The sequence below is a fragment of the Hemicordylus capensis genome, chromosome 1, assembly GCF_027244095.1.
Source record: "Hemicordylus capensis ecotype Gifberg chromosome 1, rHemCap1.1.pri, whole genome shotgun sequence".
Taxonomy (NCBI): Eukaryota; Metazoa; Chordata; class Lepidosauria; order Squamata; family Cordylidae; genus Hemicordylus; species Hemicordylus capensis.
Genome location: NC_069657.1, coordinates 393,408,022 through 393,426,293, shown reverse-complemented (window position 1 = coordinate 393,426,293; position 18,272 = coordinate 393,408,022). Strand labels below are relative to the sequence as shown.

The 18,272-nt window shown below is 42.5% G+C and overlaps 1 protein-coding gene across 6 annotated transcripts in view; it reads right to left on the bottom strand.

Annotated features, from left to right (window-relative positions):
- Positions 1 to 18,272, bottom strand: part of BIRC6 (baculoviral IAP repeat containing 6) — a 311,771-nt gene that overhangs the window by 207,821 nt on the left and 85,678 nt on the right. For all 6 annotated transcript variants that reach the window (XM_053303734.1, XM_053303742.1, XM_053303763.1 and 3 more), the window contains exons 15-21: positions 14,453 to 14,584; positions 4,164 to 4,342; positions 3,186 to 3,316; positions 2,251 to 2,412; positions 2,036 to 2,167; positions 1,681 to 1,778; positions 162 to 309 (exon numbers count right to left, since the gene is read on the bottom strand). In XM_053303734.1, coding sequence (XP_053159709.1) covers positions 162 to 309; positions 1,681 to 1,778; positions 2,036 to 2,167; positions 2,251 to 2,412; positions 3,186 to 3,316; positions 4,164 to 4,342; positions 14,453 to 14,584 — 982 coding nt within the window. The remainder of the gene's footprint in view (positions 1 to 161; positions 310 to 1,680; positions 1,779 to 2,035; positions 2,168 to 2,250; positions 2,413 to 3,185; positions 3,317 to 4,163; positions 4,343 to 14,452; positions 14,585 to 18,272) is intronic.

Here is an 18,272-nt window from a genome sequence, read left to right as displayed (position 1 = left end):
GTAGATGGATAAGTCAAGGTAATTTGTTTTCTAAGAAAAAGGGACGTGTGGTTTGTTTATTTCTCCTTTTGCTATAAAAGCATATTTTAAGTTGTATGTTATTTGTGTATGGGCATGGAATACAATCATTTAAACAGACAAAAACGTATTTCTTCTACTACCTTGTTTGAAGTAATGCTTCCATGGGTGTTAACCGGTCCTGTAACTGCCTGGACACGGCAGTGAGTAGGGATGCGCAAGCAGTACTGCAACCAGCTAGATCTTCATCTTTTACATAATTCAGCAATACAAAATACCAATATACAGATCCTAGGAAAAACACCAACAGCTTTTCAGGTTCAGGTAACCACTAAAACAGACTTTAAACAGAAGGCTGACCAATGGTTACTTAGCGCTAGTAAATGAGGCCTTTTCACTTTAAATTTAAACTGCTGTATTATTTGCAGATACTTGGTATATGTCAGCTTAAGCTTTAGGACACTCCATGAAGCTATGGACAACTAGTGAGATGTAGAGTTAGGTTTCAGGTGAAGCCTACAAGCTGTAATAGGACAGTGCAGCAAAGGGACACTGGAAGAGAGTGCCAAGGCTAATGACATCGTATGTGTGAGCCAGGAGCTAAACCAACAGAAAAAGGCTCAGAGAATTCACCAAGAACACTGTGGTAAATTTTAGGCCGGTGCAGGGGGTGTATAAACAAATTGCTTACCTGTAACAGATGATCTGGTAGTGATTCCACGACATTCATAAATATGGGTTCTGCACCTGCACAGACCTGCTTTGGGTAGGCATTGTTAGCTCCTTGCGATGCCTTCAACCGCCTCTGCACAAGCCTGCAGTACCCTCCATTGGCTGTTAGGCCTCTCTCTAATCAGTTTCTGACTGACCAACGTAGCAAGGTAGAAGTCCGAAGAACAAAACAAACAAACTTCACTGAGGAGCTAAGAGCTTTCTGAAGTGCCTGAATGCGTCGGCGGTCAGACAGAAACTGATTAGAGAGACACCTAACAGCCAATGGAGAATACTGCAGGCTCGTGCAGAGGCGGTTGAAGGCGTTGCGAGGAGCTAACAATGCCTACCTGAAGCAGGTCTGCGCAGGCATAGAACCCATATTTATGAGTGTCGCTGGAATCACTATCCAGATCAGATGTTCTGATACACCCACCACCATCAAGCCGGGGCAGATGCTCTGGGTACAATGAGCACCAGGTAACACTTGCTGGGCCCAGCACATGGGGATCTTTAGCATCAGAACCCAGGATCTGTGCTGTGGAAGCTGGGAAAACAGGGATGCTGGGAGGGCATATGGGGGAAGGCCAAGAAGGTGCGCAGGGATACCTAGGCACTGTAGTTCCTCCCAGAGCTGCCCTCATGAGGACAGTTCCGGGAGAAACTAGTCCCCAGGCATCGCACCAAGCCTCCTCCATGTGCCATCCCAGCATCCCCACATGCTTCCAGCCTCCACAGGACAGGTGTGGGGTTCTGATGAAAAAGACACACACACCCCGTGCTGGACCTAGCAGGTGTTACCTGGTGCTCATTACACCAAGAAGATCTGCCCCATGTGGTTGGGGTGGAGGGATATTGGAACATCCAATATCTGCCCCCTGCACAGGCCTAGCAAATTTGGATGCTAAGATCTGTCTAGGAGACATTAGTAAGAACAAAAATTAAGCTTACCTCCAGTTGCAGCTGCGGGTAAATAAGATATATTGGCAAGCAAAGCCTTCAGAAGAACCGAGCCAAATCCTTGTTGACTTGGCTCAAATTTTCCATTACTACAAAAAATAAACAATGAATTTCATTTTATAATCTTGTTTTGGCACTGAATAAATGCAGCTGATTAGGTAAATATTTCTACAGAGTTTGCTACAAAGATGTATGTCCTAGTGGTCTTCTTTATAAGCACACTAATACACTGATGTTTTCTAAAATACTCTGTCTCACAGAACGTTAAAGGTTTAATAGAGCAGGCTAGTTAAGGGAATAATCAACCAACAAGTAATCAAAACACTGAAATTAAATCATTACTAACCTTATGCAAAGAGCCAGAAACCGTGAACATTTGTGTGCAATGCTTCGCCCCGCTTCAAAGAAGCAAACACGTACTATATCAAAGAGACACATTCTTGTTTTAGAGAGCAAGCTCTCGTTTACTTCTTTTGAACTGAAAAACAAAACCAGAACTTAAAGCATAACTGTTTGAGATCAATATCTTTTCCTAATTAAAAGCAAAAGTGAAGTTTTTACCTGCCCGGTCCATTGGACTGAACTCCTGCCAGCCAACATAAGATATCCAGTACAAGACTCTGAGCATGTTCTGTGACAACTCCATCTTCTGCCGTTTTACAGAGGGTGTTGAGAAGTCTTTCATGGAATTCTGAAAACTGTAACATGGCACACCGCTGAACTCTGGTGAGGTGAGAGGGAAGAGGAGAAAATCAACAGGGTGAAAATGGTTGAAGTGAAAAATGTCAATTGATGCTGTAATTGCAATATTTTGCTATCACAACGTCAAGTCCACAGCCCTAAAAAAGTGGAAGTGAATATGCACCAAATTTTTACTGACCCTCACTGTCATTAGCTCCTTTCACAGAAGCTTCAAACTGTGCATACTCTCTCTTGTTTAAAAAGAGAAACAGAATTTGGCAAAGGAATTGCCTTTTAAAGGGGTATTCCTGCTAATACGGTAATATTTCCCCCAAACCTCCCTCTGAACATTTTCAAGTCAGTCCCCACACCAATCTTTTTAAACTCCAGGGATTTTTAAATGAAGTTGGTGGGATAAGTGATGTAAGAAGAAGCTCAACAACAGAAATTCAGGCAAGAACTTGGATAGGGTATACACCCTTCAGAAACCTGAGCCAAGTAAAGCAAACCAACTCATCCAATGCGAGGACTGAAGTTGTAACTCCCAAGACATTAGTCTGAGATCAAAAGTTGCTTAATTCTGTATCAAAAGATGAGAGGCTCATTTAAACGATTTCTTTAAAAGGGGAAATACATATTAACTGAAGAGTAGCTGGAGAGGATTACCCTGTGAATATGGCCATGTATCTTTTCTCATGTTGAGTTTAAATGACTGGGGGAGGGGGGGAGCAAAAATCCAGATCAGCATGAATGGTGGCAGAAAACTAATTAAAAACATATTTTAAGGAAAACTTGGAAAGTGAAATCAAACTAACCTTTCTTTTGAAACAGTAGTTTTTTTAAATCTTCTAATAGTTACAGAGACCTCTTGAAGCAAGTCACATCCTCGGAGGTTGTCAGATTTCCGTGATGAATTGCTGGCTTCTGTTTTATTAGATGACTTGTCCTGCAAAATTTTTAAATATAAAAGAAGCCACACCCATTTGTTCCAAAGTTATGTTTTGTTTACAATCAAATATTAGCATTGTTTAAGTTGAGAAATTTTTACAGAAAAATAACCAGCTGTAAAACTAAAATAGGTACTGTTAAAATATTAGAGGGGCTACCTGTTTTATTTTAATTCATAGCACACATCAGTTTATATTGCTTTCTTTATATTGTGATGAAACAATAGACAGCCAACTGCCAGTTCAGCATTGCATAGTTTTAATTAGTTTGTAGCTACTCTGTTTCCCCAAAACCGGACCTACCCCGAAAGTAAGACCTAGCAGTAATTTCTGATGTACCGCTAATTGCCCTAGTGCATTTTTTGGGGCTAAAATTAATATAAGACACTGTCTTATTTTTGGGGAAACATGGTATGTGGTGAGGCAGAAGTTTAGAAAAATATTATTTGTTAAAGCCATTTTATGTTATATACTAAAAATGAAATAATCATTATCTCATGAACTTTAAGTCAGGTTAACAATTGATTTAATCAGTTAAAACTACACTATGTGCATGGTAGCCAAGAACACCATATTCTCAGGGATTAAAAGCACAACTTGGTTTACAGTCTTATTTAGAACACTCATAGGTGCAAGCACAGTCAAGGACCATAACAAAAATACACTTTCCCAAATGTGATTCTACAGACTAACAGAATTCAAAATATTCTACATTTACACTTAGCACGCCACTGTTTGTTTTAAATCTAATTACAATTATACAGTTGACACTTCAATTCTAATAGAAGCGATTTCTACAAACGGGTGAGTAGCATCTCTTGCTTTCTTGATAGGTTATTTAAATACCTTGCCTGCTGCAACTTTTGCTAGAAGTGAAGCAAGTGAATGACCTTTGCTATTCTGGGGCTTTACAGATGGTATCCTTACAACAGGCCAGATTCCTCCATTGCAAATCTCTTCTGTTCCTCTGTCATTCACTGCTTTGACATGGATTAAAAAAGACCGGTATTTTCCACCTGCCATACCTAGCAATAAGCAAATACACACAGTTGTAACATAAAGCAAAAAACATGTAAGACCTAGTTCACATACATCTTTCTAAAACAGATAGTGATCAACACCACTTTTAGGATAAACCCAGTGGGCTTACCTCGGACCCTTTCTTTGCACGAGTACAACTCTCTACACACTCATGGAAGCAGCTTTCTCTGATGGCATGCCATTGTGACAAAGGTCTAGAAGGCCACTCAGTAAAATGATACATTAAACTTTGATTTTAAGACCCGAGAAAACCAATCATTTAAACATTAAATTCTAGATGATGAATTCATGTTTTGAAGAAAAGAGAACGTAAAAAATAAGCAGTCCTGTTGAATTAGACTAAAGGCCTATCTAGTCCAACATCCTGTTTCCCACAGTGGTTAACCAGATGCCCCTGGGAAGTACACAAGCAAACTTCTTGCCCACCACTACCCCCCTGCAACTGGTATTCAGAGGCATATTGCCATCAATAGACTTGTCCATGAATTTGTCTAATCCCCTTTTAAAACTATCTCAGCTAGCAGTCATTATCACATCCTGCAAACTCCAGTAATTATGGATTAAATTATACACTGTTTGAAGAAGTACTTCCTTTTGTCCATCTCAAAGATCGTGCAAATCAATCAAATTGCACTGGATTACCCTTGGTTCTAGTGTGGGAGAAGGGGGAAAATGTCTATTCATTGTCCCTCTTTAGTCATCTCTTTTCTAAACTAAAAAGCTCCAAATAGCCTAGCTTTCTTTCAAAGAAGATTGAGCCTTATAATTTTGGTTATCCTCTTCTTCAATTTTCCCCAGCTCTAAATAATTTTTTTTGAGATGCACTGATCTGAATTCTACACAGTATTGCAAATTGTGAGAGTCAGCGTGGCATTGTGGTTAGAGTGCTGGACTAGGACCGGGGAGACCAGAGTTCAAATCCCCATTCAGCCATGAAACCAACTGGGTGACTCTGGGCCAATCACTTCTCTCTCAGCCTAACCTACTTCACAGGGTTGTTGTGAAAGAAAAACTCATGTATGTAGTACACCGCTCTGGGCTCCTTGGAGGAAGAGCGGGATATAAATGTAATAAATAATAATAATAATAATAATTAATAAATGTAGCTACACCCCCCCAGTGAGGCACTACCTTGGCGTAGTTGTGGGGCTTGTGCGCTCTGAGGAAGGTGAGAGATATGCCAGAGGTCCAACCATACTGGACAGGTCTCACCAGAGGAGCCAGACAAAGAGTGCCTCTCCCATCAACAATATGGTGAGACGTAACTTTAATAAATCTATACCGGATCGGTCATCGCCCGGGTCAACAAGGACCGCGCCAGATGTCCCTGGACATCTGGTGGCAAGTGGGCAACAGGACTCAGGATCTTCAGTTGAGCAACCAGGGCTGAAGACAGCAAAGTTACTGGAAGAAACATCGCTTAACCGAAAAAAATATACGAAAAACGCCAATAAGGAAATAACGATCTGCTATTACAAGTCTAGTCCAACTATAATAGGTTATTTAAAAAGAATGTACCAAATTTGGAAAGAGAAGCATCCAGATACAGAAATAACAGAACAAAGGCTAGCAGACCAGAGAAGATTCATAATAAGAAATAAAGTATTCACAGGAGTTGAGCTGGAAGAACTGCAAAGAGCAACACAGGCTCAAGATATGGAAGAAGAATTACCACCAATTGAAGAAGTTGCTCAGGCGCAGGTGGAGGAGGTGTTGGAAATCGAGGATGCCACTGTTACTGAACTGTTTCAAAATCAAAACCAGGCAACCACCCCTTTGCCTTCACCTCAAAAACCCAAATGCCGTTTAACAGAAAAGCAACAAGAACTAAAGCAAAAAATAACTGAGCACATGAACCAAACAACCACCAGGGTTCGACTTCCAGCTCTAAAAACAGTTGCCAAAAAACAACTTGCTCAGGCATTAAAAGATGTCAATGCTGCACTTGAAGAGATAACCAAGAATTTGCAAGAAACAAACCAACTAATGTACAGTGCAGCAACAATAACAACACAAGAGCTCGGATATAAGATCAGTGGACCTGTCAAAAAAGAAAGCAGTACATCACCTAAATGGAAGATTAGATTAGAAAATAAAATCTCCAGGCTTAGATCAGATGCTAGTAAATTGAAAGATATGAAAGACAAGAAGCTGAAGAATGAAAACACCAAACAGTATTTGATCCAAAAATACCACCTAGATTCAAGGAAAATTAGAGAAGTCCTGGAAATAATAAAGCAGCAAATAACAGCAGTGTCAAAGAAGATTAGCAGGTATGAAGCCAGAATTACACAACACAGGCAGAATCTCCAATTCCAGTCGAATCAGAGACGTTTCTACCAAAGCATAGAAGGAGAAACTGCAAGAAACGTAGAAACACCAAATAAAGAAAAAACAGTGCAATTCTGGGGGAAATTATGGGACAATCCAATAGATTATAATAAAAAAGCAGGCTGGATGAAAGAGGTCAAAAAATGTAACCAACAAATGCAAGATCTAATAATAACACCAGAATTAATAAGTGAAAGAGCAAAGAAAATTAAAAATTGGACTGCTCCAGGCGACGATGAACTGCATGGCTTTGGTTTAAACACCTAACAAGCCTTCATAAACAACTATCAAAACAGTTCAATCACATTTTGCAAGGAGTTGATATTGAACAATGGCTAACAACTGGGAAAACTCATCTCATCATGAAAGACCCAGCAAAAGGTGCAGTTCCAAGTAATTCTAGACCGATCACCTGCCTGCCAACCATGTTCAAATTATTAACTGGAATAATAGCAGATGAAGTGATGCAACATTTATTAACTAACAAACAGCTTCCAGTTGAACAGAAAGGAAATTGCCCCAACATCAGAGGCACAAAAGACCAGCTGCTGATTGACAAAATGATTTTAGAAAATTGCAAGAGAAGAAAAACCAATCTAAGTGTTGCATGGATTGACTACAAGAAAGCCTTCGATTCATTGCCTCACACATGGATACTAAAATGTTTAGAAACAACTGGTGTCAGCAAAAACATTCAGATATTTATTTAAAAAGCAATGAGCATTTGGAGTACACAGTTAACAATCAATGGCGAGACACTTGGACAGGTTAGCATTAGAAGAGGCATTTTCCAAAGGGACTCACTATCCCCTCTGTTTGTAATCGCCATGACCCCACTTTCACAAATACTAAACAAAACAGGCCTCGGATACCAAACATCTAAAACATCCAGTAAAATCAACCATCTGCTGTACATGGACGATCTGAAGTTGTATGGAAAGTCCCAGTCAGAAATCGAATCACTGCTAAACATTGTCCGTATATTCAGTAGCGATATAGCAATGGAGTTTGGACTAGACAAGTGTGCTGCATTAATAATGAACAGAGGGAAAATAAGAAAAACAGAAGGAATAGAACTGCCCAATGGAAGCAAGATCAAGAACCTGGAAGAGAAAGAACCTTACAAACACTTGGGCATTCTCCAGTTTGATAACATTGCACTCATTGAAGTTAAAAGAAAAATTGGAAGTGAATACATCAGGAGAGTTAGAAAAATCCTCAAGTCCAAACTCAATGGCGGGAACACCATACAAGCCATAAACACCTGGGCTATACCTGTTATCAGATACACTGCACGAATAATAGACTGGACCCAGGCAGAGCTAGAGACGCTGGATCGTAAGACCAGGAAAATCATGACCATCAATCATGCTCTGCACCCCCGCAGTGATGTAGATAGGCTCTACCTCCCTCGAAGCTCAGGTGGAAGAGGAATGCTGCAAGTCCATCAAACAGTAGAGAAGGAGAAAAGAGGCCTTGAAGAATATATCAAGGACAGTGAAGAAGATGCACTTCAAATGGTCAATAATGCAAAACGATTCAACACCAATGAAACAAAGCAGGCCTACAAGAAAGAACAAGTCAAGAACCGAGCAGAAAAATGGAAAAATAAGCCACTGCATGGTCAATATTTGCACAATATAAGTGGAAAATCAGACATCACCAAGACCTGGCAATGGCTTAAGAATGGCAACTTGAAGAAAGAAACAGAGGGTTTAATACTGGCTGCGCAAGAACAGGCACTAAGAACAAATGCAATAAGAGCAAAAGTCGAAAAGTCAACAACAAACAGCAAGTGCCGCCTTTGTAAAGAAGCAGATGAAACAGTGGACCACCTAATCAGCTGTTGCAAAAAGATCACACAGACTGACTACAAACAAAGGCATGACAAGGTAGCAGGGATGATACACTGGAACATCTGCAAAAAATACAAGCTACCTGTAGCCAAACATTGGTGGGACCATAAAATTGAAAAAGTGGTAGAAAATGAAGATGTAAAAATATTATGGGACTTCCGACTACAAACAGACAAACATCTGCCACACAATACACCAGATATAACTGTAGTCGAGAAGAAAGAAAAACAAGTCAAAATAATCGACATAGCAATACCAGGGGATAGCAGAATAGAAGAAAAAGAAACAGAAAAAAATCACCAAATACAAAGATCTACAAATTGAAATTGAAAGGCTGTGGCAGAAAAAGACCAAAATAATCCCAGTGGTAATTGGCACCCTGGGTGCAGTTCCAAAAGACCCTGAAGAGCACCTCAACATCATAGGGGCCACAAAAATCACCATCAGCCAATTACAAAAAGCAGCTTTACTGGGAACAGCCTATATTCTGCGACGATATCTATAACAACTGACAATAAAATTCAGCCATCCCAGGTCCTTGGGAAGGACTCGATGTCTGGATAAAACAAAACAGTCAATAACACCTGTCTGACTGTGAAAACAAGAAATAATAAATGTAGCTACGCCATAGATTAATATAAGGACATCATTAGCTATTTTAATGAAGTGTCTAGGCTTGTCTGCAGAAGAGGAGACAGGAGGTATGTCATAAGAACGTAAGAACAGCCCTGCTGGATCAGGCCCAAGGCTCATCTAGTCCAGCATCCTGTTTCGCACAGTGGCCCACCAGATGCCGCTGGAAGCCTCAGACAGGAGTTGAAGGCATGCCCTCTCTCCTGCCATTACTCCCCCGCAACTGGTACTCAGAGGCACCCTGCCCCCGAGGCTGGAGGTGGCCCACAGCCCTCCGACTAGTAGCCATTGATAGACCTCTGCTCCATGAAGTCATCCAAACCCCTCTTAAAGCCATCCAGGTTGTCGGCTGTCACCACATCCTGTGGCAGAGAGTTCCACAAGTGGATCACACGTTGTGTGAAAAAGTACTTCCATTTGTTGGTCCTAGACCTCCTGGCAATCAATTTCATGGAGTGACCCCTGGTTCTAGTGTTGTGTGAGAGGGAAAAGAATCTATCTCTCTCTCTACTTTCTCCACGCCGTGCATGATTTTATAGACCTCTATCATGTCTCCCCGCAGTCGTCTTTTTTCTAAACTAAAAAGCCCCAGGTGTTGTAGTCTTGCCTCATAAGAAAGGTGCTCTAGGCCCCTGATCATCTTGGTTGCCCTCTTCTATACCTTCTCCAGTTCAACAATGTCCTTTTTAAGATGTGGTGACCAGTATTGTACGCAGTACTCCAAGTGTGGTCGCACCACAGTTTTGTATAAGGACATTATAATGTTAGCCGTTTTATTTTCAATCCCCTTTCTAATGATCCATTGATCACGGGGCAGATATTCCAGTGGTCGTGAGGAACAGTAGCAGTGACACAGACAGGTCAGAAGGCCATTGCAAGGGAAGAGAAATCAAAAATCTAATAGTTGTTTCCCATTCTGGCTGTCCTGCCAGCTCTTTGACCTTGGGGAGCAGTGTTAACTACCCACAGAGCCTCACCTTGCTCCTTTGTAATGTCAGGTTGGTCCAGAATAAATCAGAAATCACCCATGATCTGAATATGAATGAGGGGGCAAACTTGGTATGTATCTCAGAGATTTGGTTGGGGAGTTTGGTGGTCCAGTCTGGTCCCAGCTTCCTCCTCTAGGATGCTCTGTTGAGGAGCAAGTGAGAGGACGTGGGCGGGGAGGTGGAGGGATTGTGGTCTACAAGAATAACAACTCCCTTACCAAGATCCCTGTTGAAGTATCTGACCATATCAAATGTGTGTACTTAAGTTTGGGGACCAGGGATAGACTGGGAGTTCTGTTGGTGTAATGATCACTCCATTTGTCCAACAGTGTCCCTAACTAAGGTGACAGACTTGGTCTTGGGACTAGCATTGGAGTCTCCAAGGCTTGTGGTGATGGGGGACTTCAATGTTCACTTCAGGACCAATTGTAATAACTACCCCTGCTAACTTGGCAAAGAGGCACCTTTTAATGTGGTGATTCTCTTTATTTAGCAGGGGGAGAGTAACTGGCCCTATCCACCCCCAGCACAGTACCTCCAGTGACTGTTGCTAGTGTCTATCTTATGTTTCTTTTTAGATTGTGAGCCCTTCGGGGACAGGGTTCCATCTTATTTGTTTGTTGTTTCTCCGTGTAAACCGCCCTGAGCCATTTTTGGAAGGGTGGTATAGAAATCGAATGAATGAATGAATGAATGAATGAATGAATTTGTCCAGGGTGGCTCAAGGGTTCATAGTAGGCATGATAACTATGGGCTTATCTCAAGTGGTCTTGGGACTGACACACGTTGCTGGTCACACGCTTGATCTGATCTTTTACTCTGATCAGGGTGATGTTCTGTGCATGGGGACTCCTGTCATGGATTGACCACCATATGATTAAGGTTGGGCTCACAATCATGCCCCACCTCTGCAGGGGTGAGGGGCCTATATGAATGGTCTTCTTGAGAAAGTTATTGGATACAACAGGATTCCAAGAAACCTTGAAAGGGTTTAGTGTTGGCTCTCCCGGTGATCCTGTTGATGCCCGGGTGAAGAATTGGAACAGCAAACTCACCAGGGCAAGGAGACATGATCACTCCTGAGCTTCTTCTCTGACCTGCTTCAAAATTAGCTCCTTGGTATACAGAAGAACTACAGGGGCTGAAGCAGCAAGGTAGACGAATGGTGCACAAGTGGAGGAAGACTTGACTCGAATCCAACATATTACACCACAGAACACATCTAAAGACCTACGTTCATGCATTATATGCAGCAAAGTAGTGAATCTTTTCTGCCTGTATTGCATCCACAAGCTCACATCCAGTAGAGTTGTTTAGGGTTGTGAGAGGGTCAATACATACCCCTCCACCCTTGAATCAGAATTTGGAAGCATCAGTTACCCATTGTGAGGTTCTTAATTAGTTCTTTGTAGATAAAATCTCTTATATTCAGGCCAACAGACTCAGACCCCACAATTATTGCAGAGTCTAATGCGGAGGTGTCCAGAAATTCCTCTTATGTGGTTAGGCTGGATGTTTCAGTTTGTGACTCCTGATGATGTGGATAACCTGCTTGGAACAGTGCAGCCTACCACCTGTTCTCTTGACCTTGTCCGACATGGCTTATACTATCTGGCAGAGGGGTTGTTGTAGAAGGCCTGGTAGATAACATAAATGCTTCTCCAAGGGAGGGCAAGATGCTATCCAGTCCTAATGAGGCAATTATTAGACTTGTTCCGAAGAAGCCTGCATTGGATCCTTCAGAGTTAAGCAACTATAGGCCTGTTTCCAACCTTCCATGGTTGAGCAAGGTAATTGACAGGGTGGTAGCCTCTCAGCTCTGGTACTCTTGGAAGAAAATGATTATCTAGACCTAGTTCAAACTGGTTTTTGTGTGGGCTATGGGATGGAGACTGACTTGGTCGGCCTGATGGAAGATCTCCAGTTGGGAATTGATCGAGGGAGTGCAACTTTGTTGATCCTTTTGGATCTCTCAGCGGCTTTTGATACCATCGACCATAGTATCCTTCTGGACCATCTGAGGGGGTTGGCAATGGGAGGCACTGCTTTGCAGTGGTTCCGCTCCTACCTCACTGGCAGATTCCAGATGGTGTCACTTGGAGACTGTTCTTCAAAACGTGAACTTTTATATGGCACCCCACAGGGTACCATACTGTCTCCAATGCTCTTTAACATCTATATGAAACTGTTGGGAGAGACCATCAAGAGATTTGGTGCAGGGTGTTATCAGTATGCTGTTGACACCCAAATCTATTTCGCCATGTCAGCATAATCAGGAGAAGGCATAACCTCCCTAAATGCCTGCCGGGAGGTAGTGATGGGCTGGATGAATGATAACAAACTGAGACTGAATCCAGATAACATCGAAGTACTTATTTTGTGTGAGGTCAGAACTCTGGAGATTTATTTTATTTATTTATTTGATTTTGATTATTTTGATCTGATGGTTCTGGATGGGGTTACATTTTCCCAAAAGGAACAGGTATGCAGTTTGGGAGTGCTACCGAATCCAAATCTCACTGGTGTCCCAGGTTAAGGCAGTGGCCAGGGATGCTCTCTATACGCTTTGGCTGATATGCCAGTTGCGTCCATTTCTTGAGCTACACAACCTCAGAAAAGTGGTACATATGCTGGTAACCTCCAGACTTGACTACTACAATGAGCTCTGTGGGGCTGCTTTTACACGTAGTCTGGAAACTGCAGTTGGTACAGAATGCAGCAGCCAGATTGGTCTCGGAGTAATCTCGGAGAGACCATATTACTCCTATATTAAAAGAGCTACATTGGCTACCAATAAATTTCCTGGCAAAATACAAGATGCTGGTTATAACCTATAAAGCCCTAAAGAGCTTAGGCCCAGGGTATTTAAGAGAACCTCTTAACTATGAGCCCCATCGCCCATTGAGACATAAAGAAAGGTTTGTCTGCAGTGGCCACCATCTCATCTGGTGGGTACACAAGAATGGGCCTTCTCTGTTGATGCCCCAAGTCTCTGGAATGTGCTCCTTGCTGAAATAAGAGCCTCCCCTTCTCTGATAATTTTTAGAAATACACTCTAAATACACATGCATTAATCCACGCTTTTTAATTAGACTTGTAGTTTTACGTTGTTTTAAGGTTTTAATTTCTATTTTGATGGTGTTTTTTAATGTTGTTGTAAAACACTCAGAGAGGGAACCTTGGGGCGGTGTACAAATATAATATGTAACATATGGTAATTCCAACCTCCTTGATCCATTGCCTGAGTCCAAGCAAGGACTTTTCCACTGTCACAGCTGCCACACACTAAGCTGGCATTTTAATTAACATATCCACCACAACAGACAATTGTGAGACCTTTATTTAAGAAGCTTGCCCTAGAGCCCTCGGTGACAGATAATTTATAGGCCAGTCTCCAAATTCCCTTAGGTGGGCAAGTTAATTGAGAGAGTAGTGGCTGATCAACTCCAGGCAGTTTCGGAAGATACTGATTATCTAGATCTATTTCTAACTGGCTTTAGGGTAGGCATGTGCACGGAACCAGTGGGGGGAGGTCTGAAGGTGTGGGGGGGATAACTTCCCCCTCCTTCCCCCTCTGGTGTGCACTTAAAAACCGGTCCGGCGAGGTGGGAGCGTACCTCCCTGCCTCCTCGTCCACTCCTTGGACTGAAAGTAGTCTGTGCACATGTCGCACTCGCGACATGCATGCGCCGATGTGCGCACAAGCTACTTTCGGTCCAAGGAACAGATGGGGTGGCAGGGAGATATGCTACCGCCCTGCCAGACCAGTTTTTAAGCAAACGTCGGTGGGGGAAACGCGGCGGCCGGGGGGGTGGGGTGGTAGTGCACCCTCTCCCGCCCTTAAAGTTATCCCTCTCCCGCCTTCAAGCCGCCCAGTGTTCGAACCTGTTCGGAGGCCAATAAAAGGGCCTCCGAACAGATTCGTGCACATCCCTACTTTAGGGCAGGCTATAGGGTGGGCTGTGCAATGCACTCCCTACAGACATCTGTGGTTTAACATCTTTATCAGACTTTTAAAAAGCCCTTAAAACACATTTTTTAGCCTGACTTTCAGTAATCTCTGACTGTTTTAACTGTTTGTTCTATTTTGTTTTTATTGTATTCCTCTTTGTGAACTACCTAGAGCCTTTGGAGTCAGAGTGTGTGTGTGTGTGTGTGTGTGTGTGTGTGTGTGTGTGCGCGCGCGCGCGCATGTGTGTAAACAAACTCCAAGATTTCTATCCTGGTTAATCACCAACCTAACTCATTCACATGGAGCTGAACTTTCTTAGTTGTTAAATCTTACCTTTAACAAGCTTTGGACTCGTCAGTGTCAGCATTCCAGCATGCCCGGATAGATCAAGTCCAGTAGCCAACCATACAGGACCACATAGTATGTCTTCTTTATGATCTTCTAAAAAAGGACATAGTCGAAGACCTTTAAAAATACAAAACCAGAAAAATGAAAGTAAAACTATGCAAATCATTAATAGTCAAAAGAGCACACATTAACTTATTCAAAAAGGTCAACAACACTGAATGATTTATCTACCCAAACAGAAAACGTGAGGTTTTGCAGAATTTGGAATCTTAGGAACATAGGAAGCTGCTGTATACTGAGTCAGACCATTGGTCCATCTAGCTCAGTATTGTCTATACAGACTGGCAGCGGCTTCTCCAAGGTTGCAGGCAAGAATCTCATTCAGCCCTGTCTTGGAGATGCCAGGGAGGGAAACTGGAACCTTCTGCTCTTCCCAGAGTGGCTCCAAGAGGAATATCTTACAGTGCTCACACATGTAGTCTCCCATTCACATGCAACCAGGATGGACCCTGCTTAGCTAAGGGGACAAATCATGCTTGCTACCACAAGACCAGGTCTCCTCCCTAATCTTGAAGCATGGAGAATTCTATGCTCTGTCTGGTTACATTTTATTATAGCCTTAGAATATGAGGAGCTAGACTCTGCAACAAAATAAAACAAACAAAACAGGTTGCTCATCTGTAACTTATGATCTGGAAGTGATCCATTGCATTCATAATGAATGGGTTATGTGCCTGTGCAGGGACCTTGCAGATAGATTGACTAGCTCCTCATGACGTTACTGCCTACCCTGCACATGCTTATTGCTTCCATTATTTTCGGCAGTTGGGCGTCCTCTTACTCAGTTTCTTGCAGACCGCCATCCTTGACGATCTTTTCAGTGTCATTGTATGCTAAGTTAAAAACACACACACACACACACACACACACACACACACACACACACAGTCGCAGGGAGGTTTGGGTAGATCTTATGAATACAACCGATCACTTCCAAATCATACGTTAAAGGTGAGCAGCTGTTTCTCTGGATTGTTATCTGTTGCATTCATAATGAATCGTTGATTAGCCAGCTTCCCATGCAGTGATGTGCACTGTAGGCCCTGAAGCTATGGCATCATCCTCTTTAGCACACTCCTCCCAAAGCCTGTTTCTTTTGCCAAACATAGGTCAATGGCATAATGCTTTATGAATGGTTGTTGAGGTTATCATGTTGAAGCTTTGCAGATCAACCACTGAGATTCCTGAAAGATGAGCAACAGAAGATGCAGTATACTCTTGTGGAATGTGCCTGAATGGCACTTTGGAGATCTTTCCCCTGTTTATATGAAAGGCCAATCAGTTGCACTAACCATTGGGCAAGTCTTTGTCTCGATATTGGTTGCCCCTTGGCCTTTCCCTTGTATGCAATGAATGATCTGTTTGTTTTTCTTGTCTTTTGTGGCTTCTAGATAATTCAGCAATGTGTGCCATACATCCAAGGAATGCAGAGCCACCTCTAGCATCTTTTCCGGGTTTTGAAAGAAGGTAGGTAGCATTATGTCTTCATTTAAATAGAATTCCATTAGTACTTTTGGCCGGAATTGTGGATCCATACGCATTATTACTTTATGCAGATATAACTGAGTGTATGGCCTGTCTGCCCTCAGCACAGTCAGTTTACTCATACGCCTTGCTAGTAAATTGCAATTAAGAAACCCATTTTCAAAGTTTTCATTTGCAAAGATTCATCCTGTATAAGTGCAAATGGGTGCTCCATTAGTGATGACAATGCTAGCGATAAGCTCCATTGCTCCACTGGCTTTTTAACTGGTGGATACAAGTTGTTTAGTCCCTTTAAGAACTTCTTGCAATCTGGGTGGGAGAATACTGTTGCACCATCCCACCCTGTGTGCTCTGAGGAAATAGTTGCCAAATGTACTCTGAAACACATTTGCCAACCCCTTTATTTTTAAGGGGTTGTATAGCAAGACTTGTGTCATGTATAGCAAGACTTGTCTCCACGGTGCTTTCCATGGGGGGGGGGGACCATGCTGCTTAGCATACACTGTGAATCTTTTCCATTTATTGTAATAATTACCCCTACTAACTTGGCAAAGAGGTACCTTTTAACGTGGTGATTCTCTTTATTTAGCAGAGGGAGAGTAACTGGCCCTATCCACCCCCAGCACAGTACTTCCAGTGACTGTTGCTGGTGTCTATCTTGTTTTTCTTTTTAGATTGTGAGCCCTTTGGGGGACAGGGATCCATCTTATTTATTTATTATTTCTCTGTGTAAACTGCCCTGAGCCATTTTTGGAAGGGCAGTATAGAAATCGATGAATGAATGATTCTTTCTCGTAGAGTGCCTTCTATTATTGAGTAATATCTTACCTAGTAGCCAACCCTCCACACTGTAATCTGTAGTGTTTTTATTTGTGGATGTTGTATGGCATCTCTGTCCTGGACCAGTAAGTCTGGTCAGAATGGGAATCTGTGGAAGACTCCCCTTGAGAGTCTGAGAAGCGGAGCAAACCATGGCTGTCTGGGCCACCACGGAGTATTCTTGATGCCTTGTGTCTCAACAATTTATTACAACAGGACCCAATTTATTAATGGTTGCGGTGGGAACAAGTAAAGGAGTCCTCTGTTCCATATGTGCTGAAAAGCATTGCCCAATGACCCCTTGCTGAGTCCTGCACGTTAGCAGTATCTCCAACACTTTGTTTGCAACAATTGAAGACCGCAATAATTGAAGATCTTCCTTAGGTTTGTGTCATTCAGTTCCCACTTGTGGTGTTGATTCTGCAGAAACATACAGCTGAGATTGTCCGCCAGCACATTTTCTACCCCTTTTATGTGGATCGTTAATAGCAATAGCAATAGCACTTACATTTATATACCGCTTTATAGCCGGAGCTCTCTAAGCGGTTTACAATGATTTAGCATATTGCCCCCAACATTCTGGGTACTCATTTTACCGACCTCGGAAGGATGGAAGGCTGAGTCAACCTTGAGCCCCTGGTCAGGATCGAACTTGTAACCTTCTGGTTACAGGGCAGCAGTTTTACCACTGCGCCACCAGGGGCTCATTTGCGTTAAAGGGTGAATCTCTTGGACTACGCATCATTCCCAGGGGCTCATTTGCGTTAAAGGGTGAATCTCTTGGACTACGCATCATTCCCATATCTGCAGGCTCAGCTGACAGAGGGGGCAAGACACTGTGCCTCCCTGTCCGTTAAAATACACTATTGCTATTGTATTGTCTAGATGGATCTGCACCACTCTCTTCTGAAGCAGTGGTTTGAATGCCATCAGCGACATAAACTCCACTAGTAATTCAAGGTAGTTTTGCAGATAACTGTCATTCGATAAGAATGCCCCTTTTAACAGTATATCTAGCTCTGCACCTATGTAACTTAGAAGTTTCTGTGGTTCTAGGTTCAACTCCTTCCAGTTGACATTGATGCCCAGATCCTCTAGAAGGCGTAGCACAAACTGGATTTATGAAAGTAACCTTTCTTTGTTGTTGCTGACCATAAGCCAGTCATCTAAATATAGGAAGATCACTATCCCTTCCATTCTTAAGTATGCCAGCATGACTGCCATTACCTTTGTGGACACCCGTGGGGCAGTAGACAATCAAAATGGGAGGACAGTACAGTAGCACGCTACATCGCCCACTGTAAACCTTAGATACTTGCAATGGTTCTTCCGTATTCCCACATGAAAATACATGTCTTTCAAGTCTAACTTTGCCGCCCATTTCTCTTTGCATAGGAGATGCAATATTCCTTGCAATGTTGTCATTCTGAACTTGTGTGCC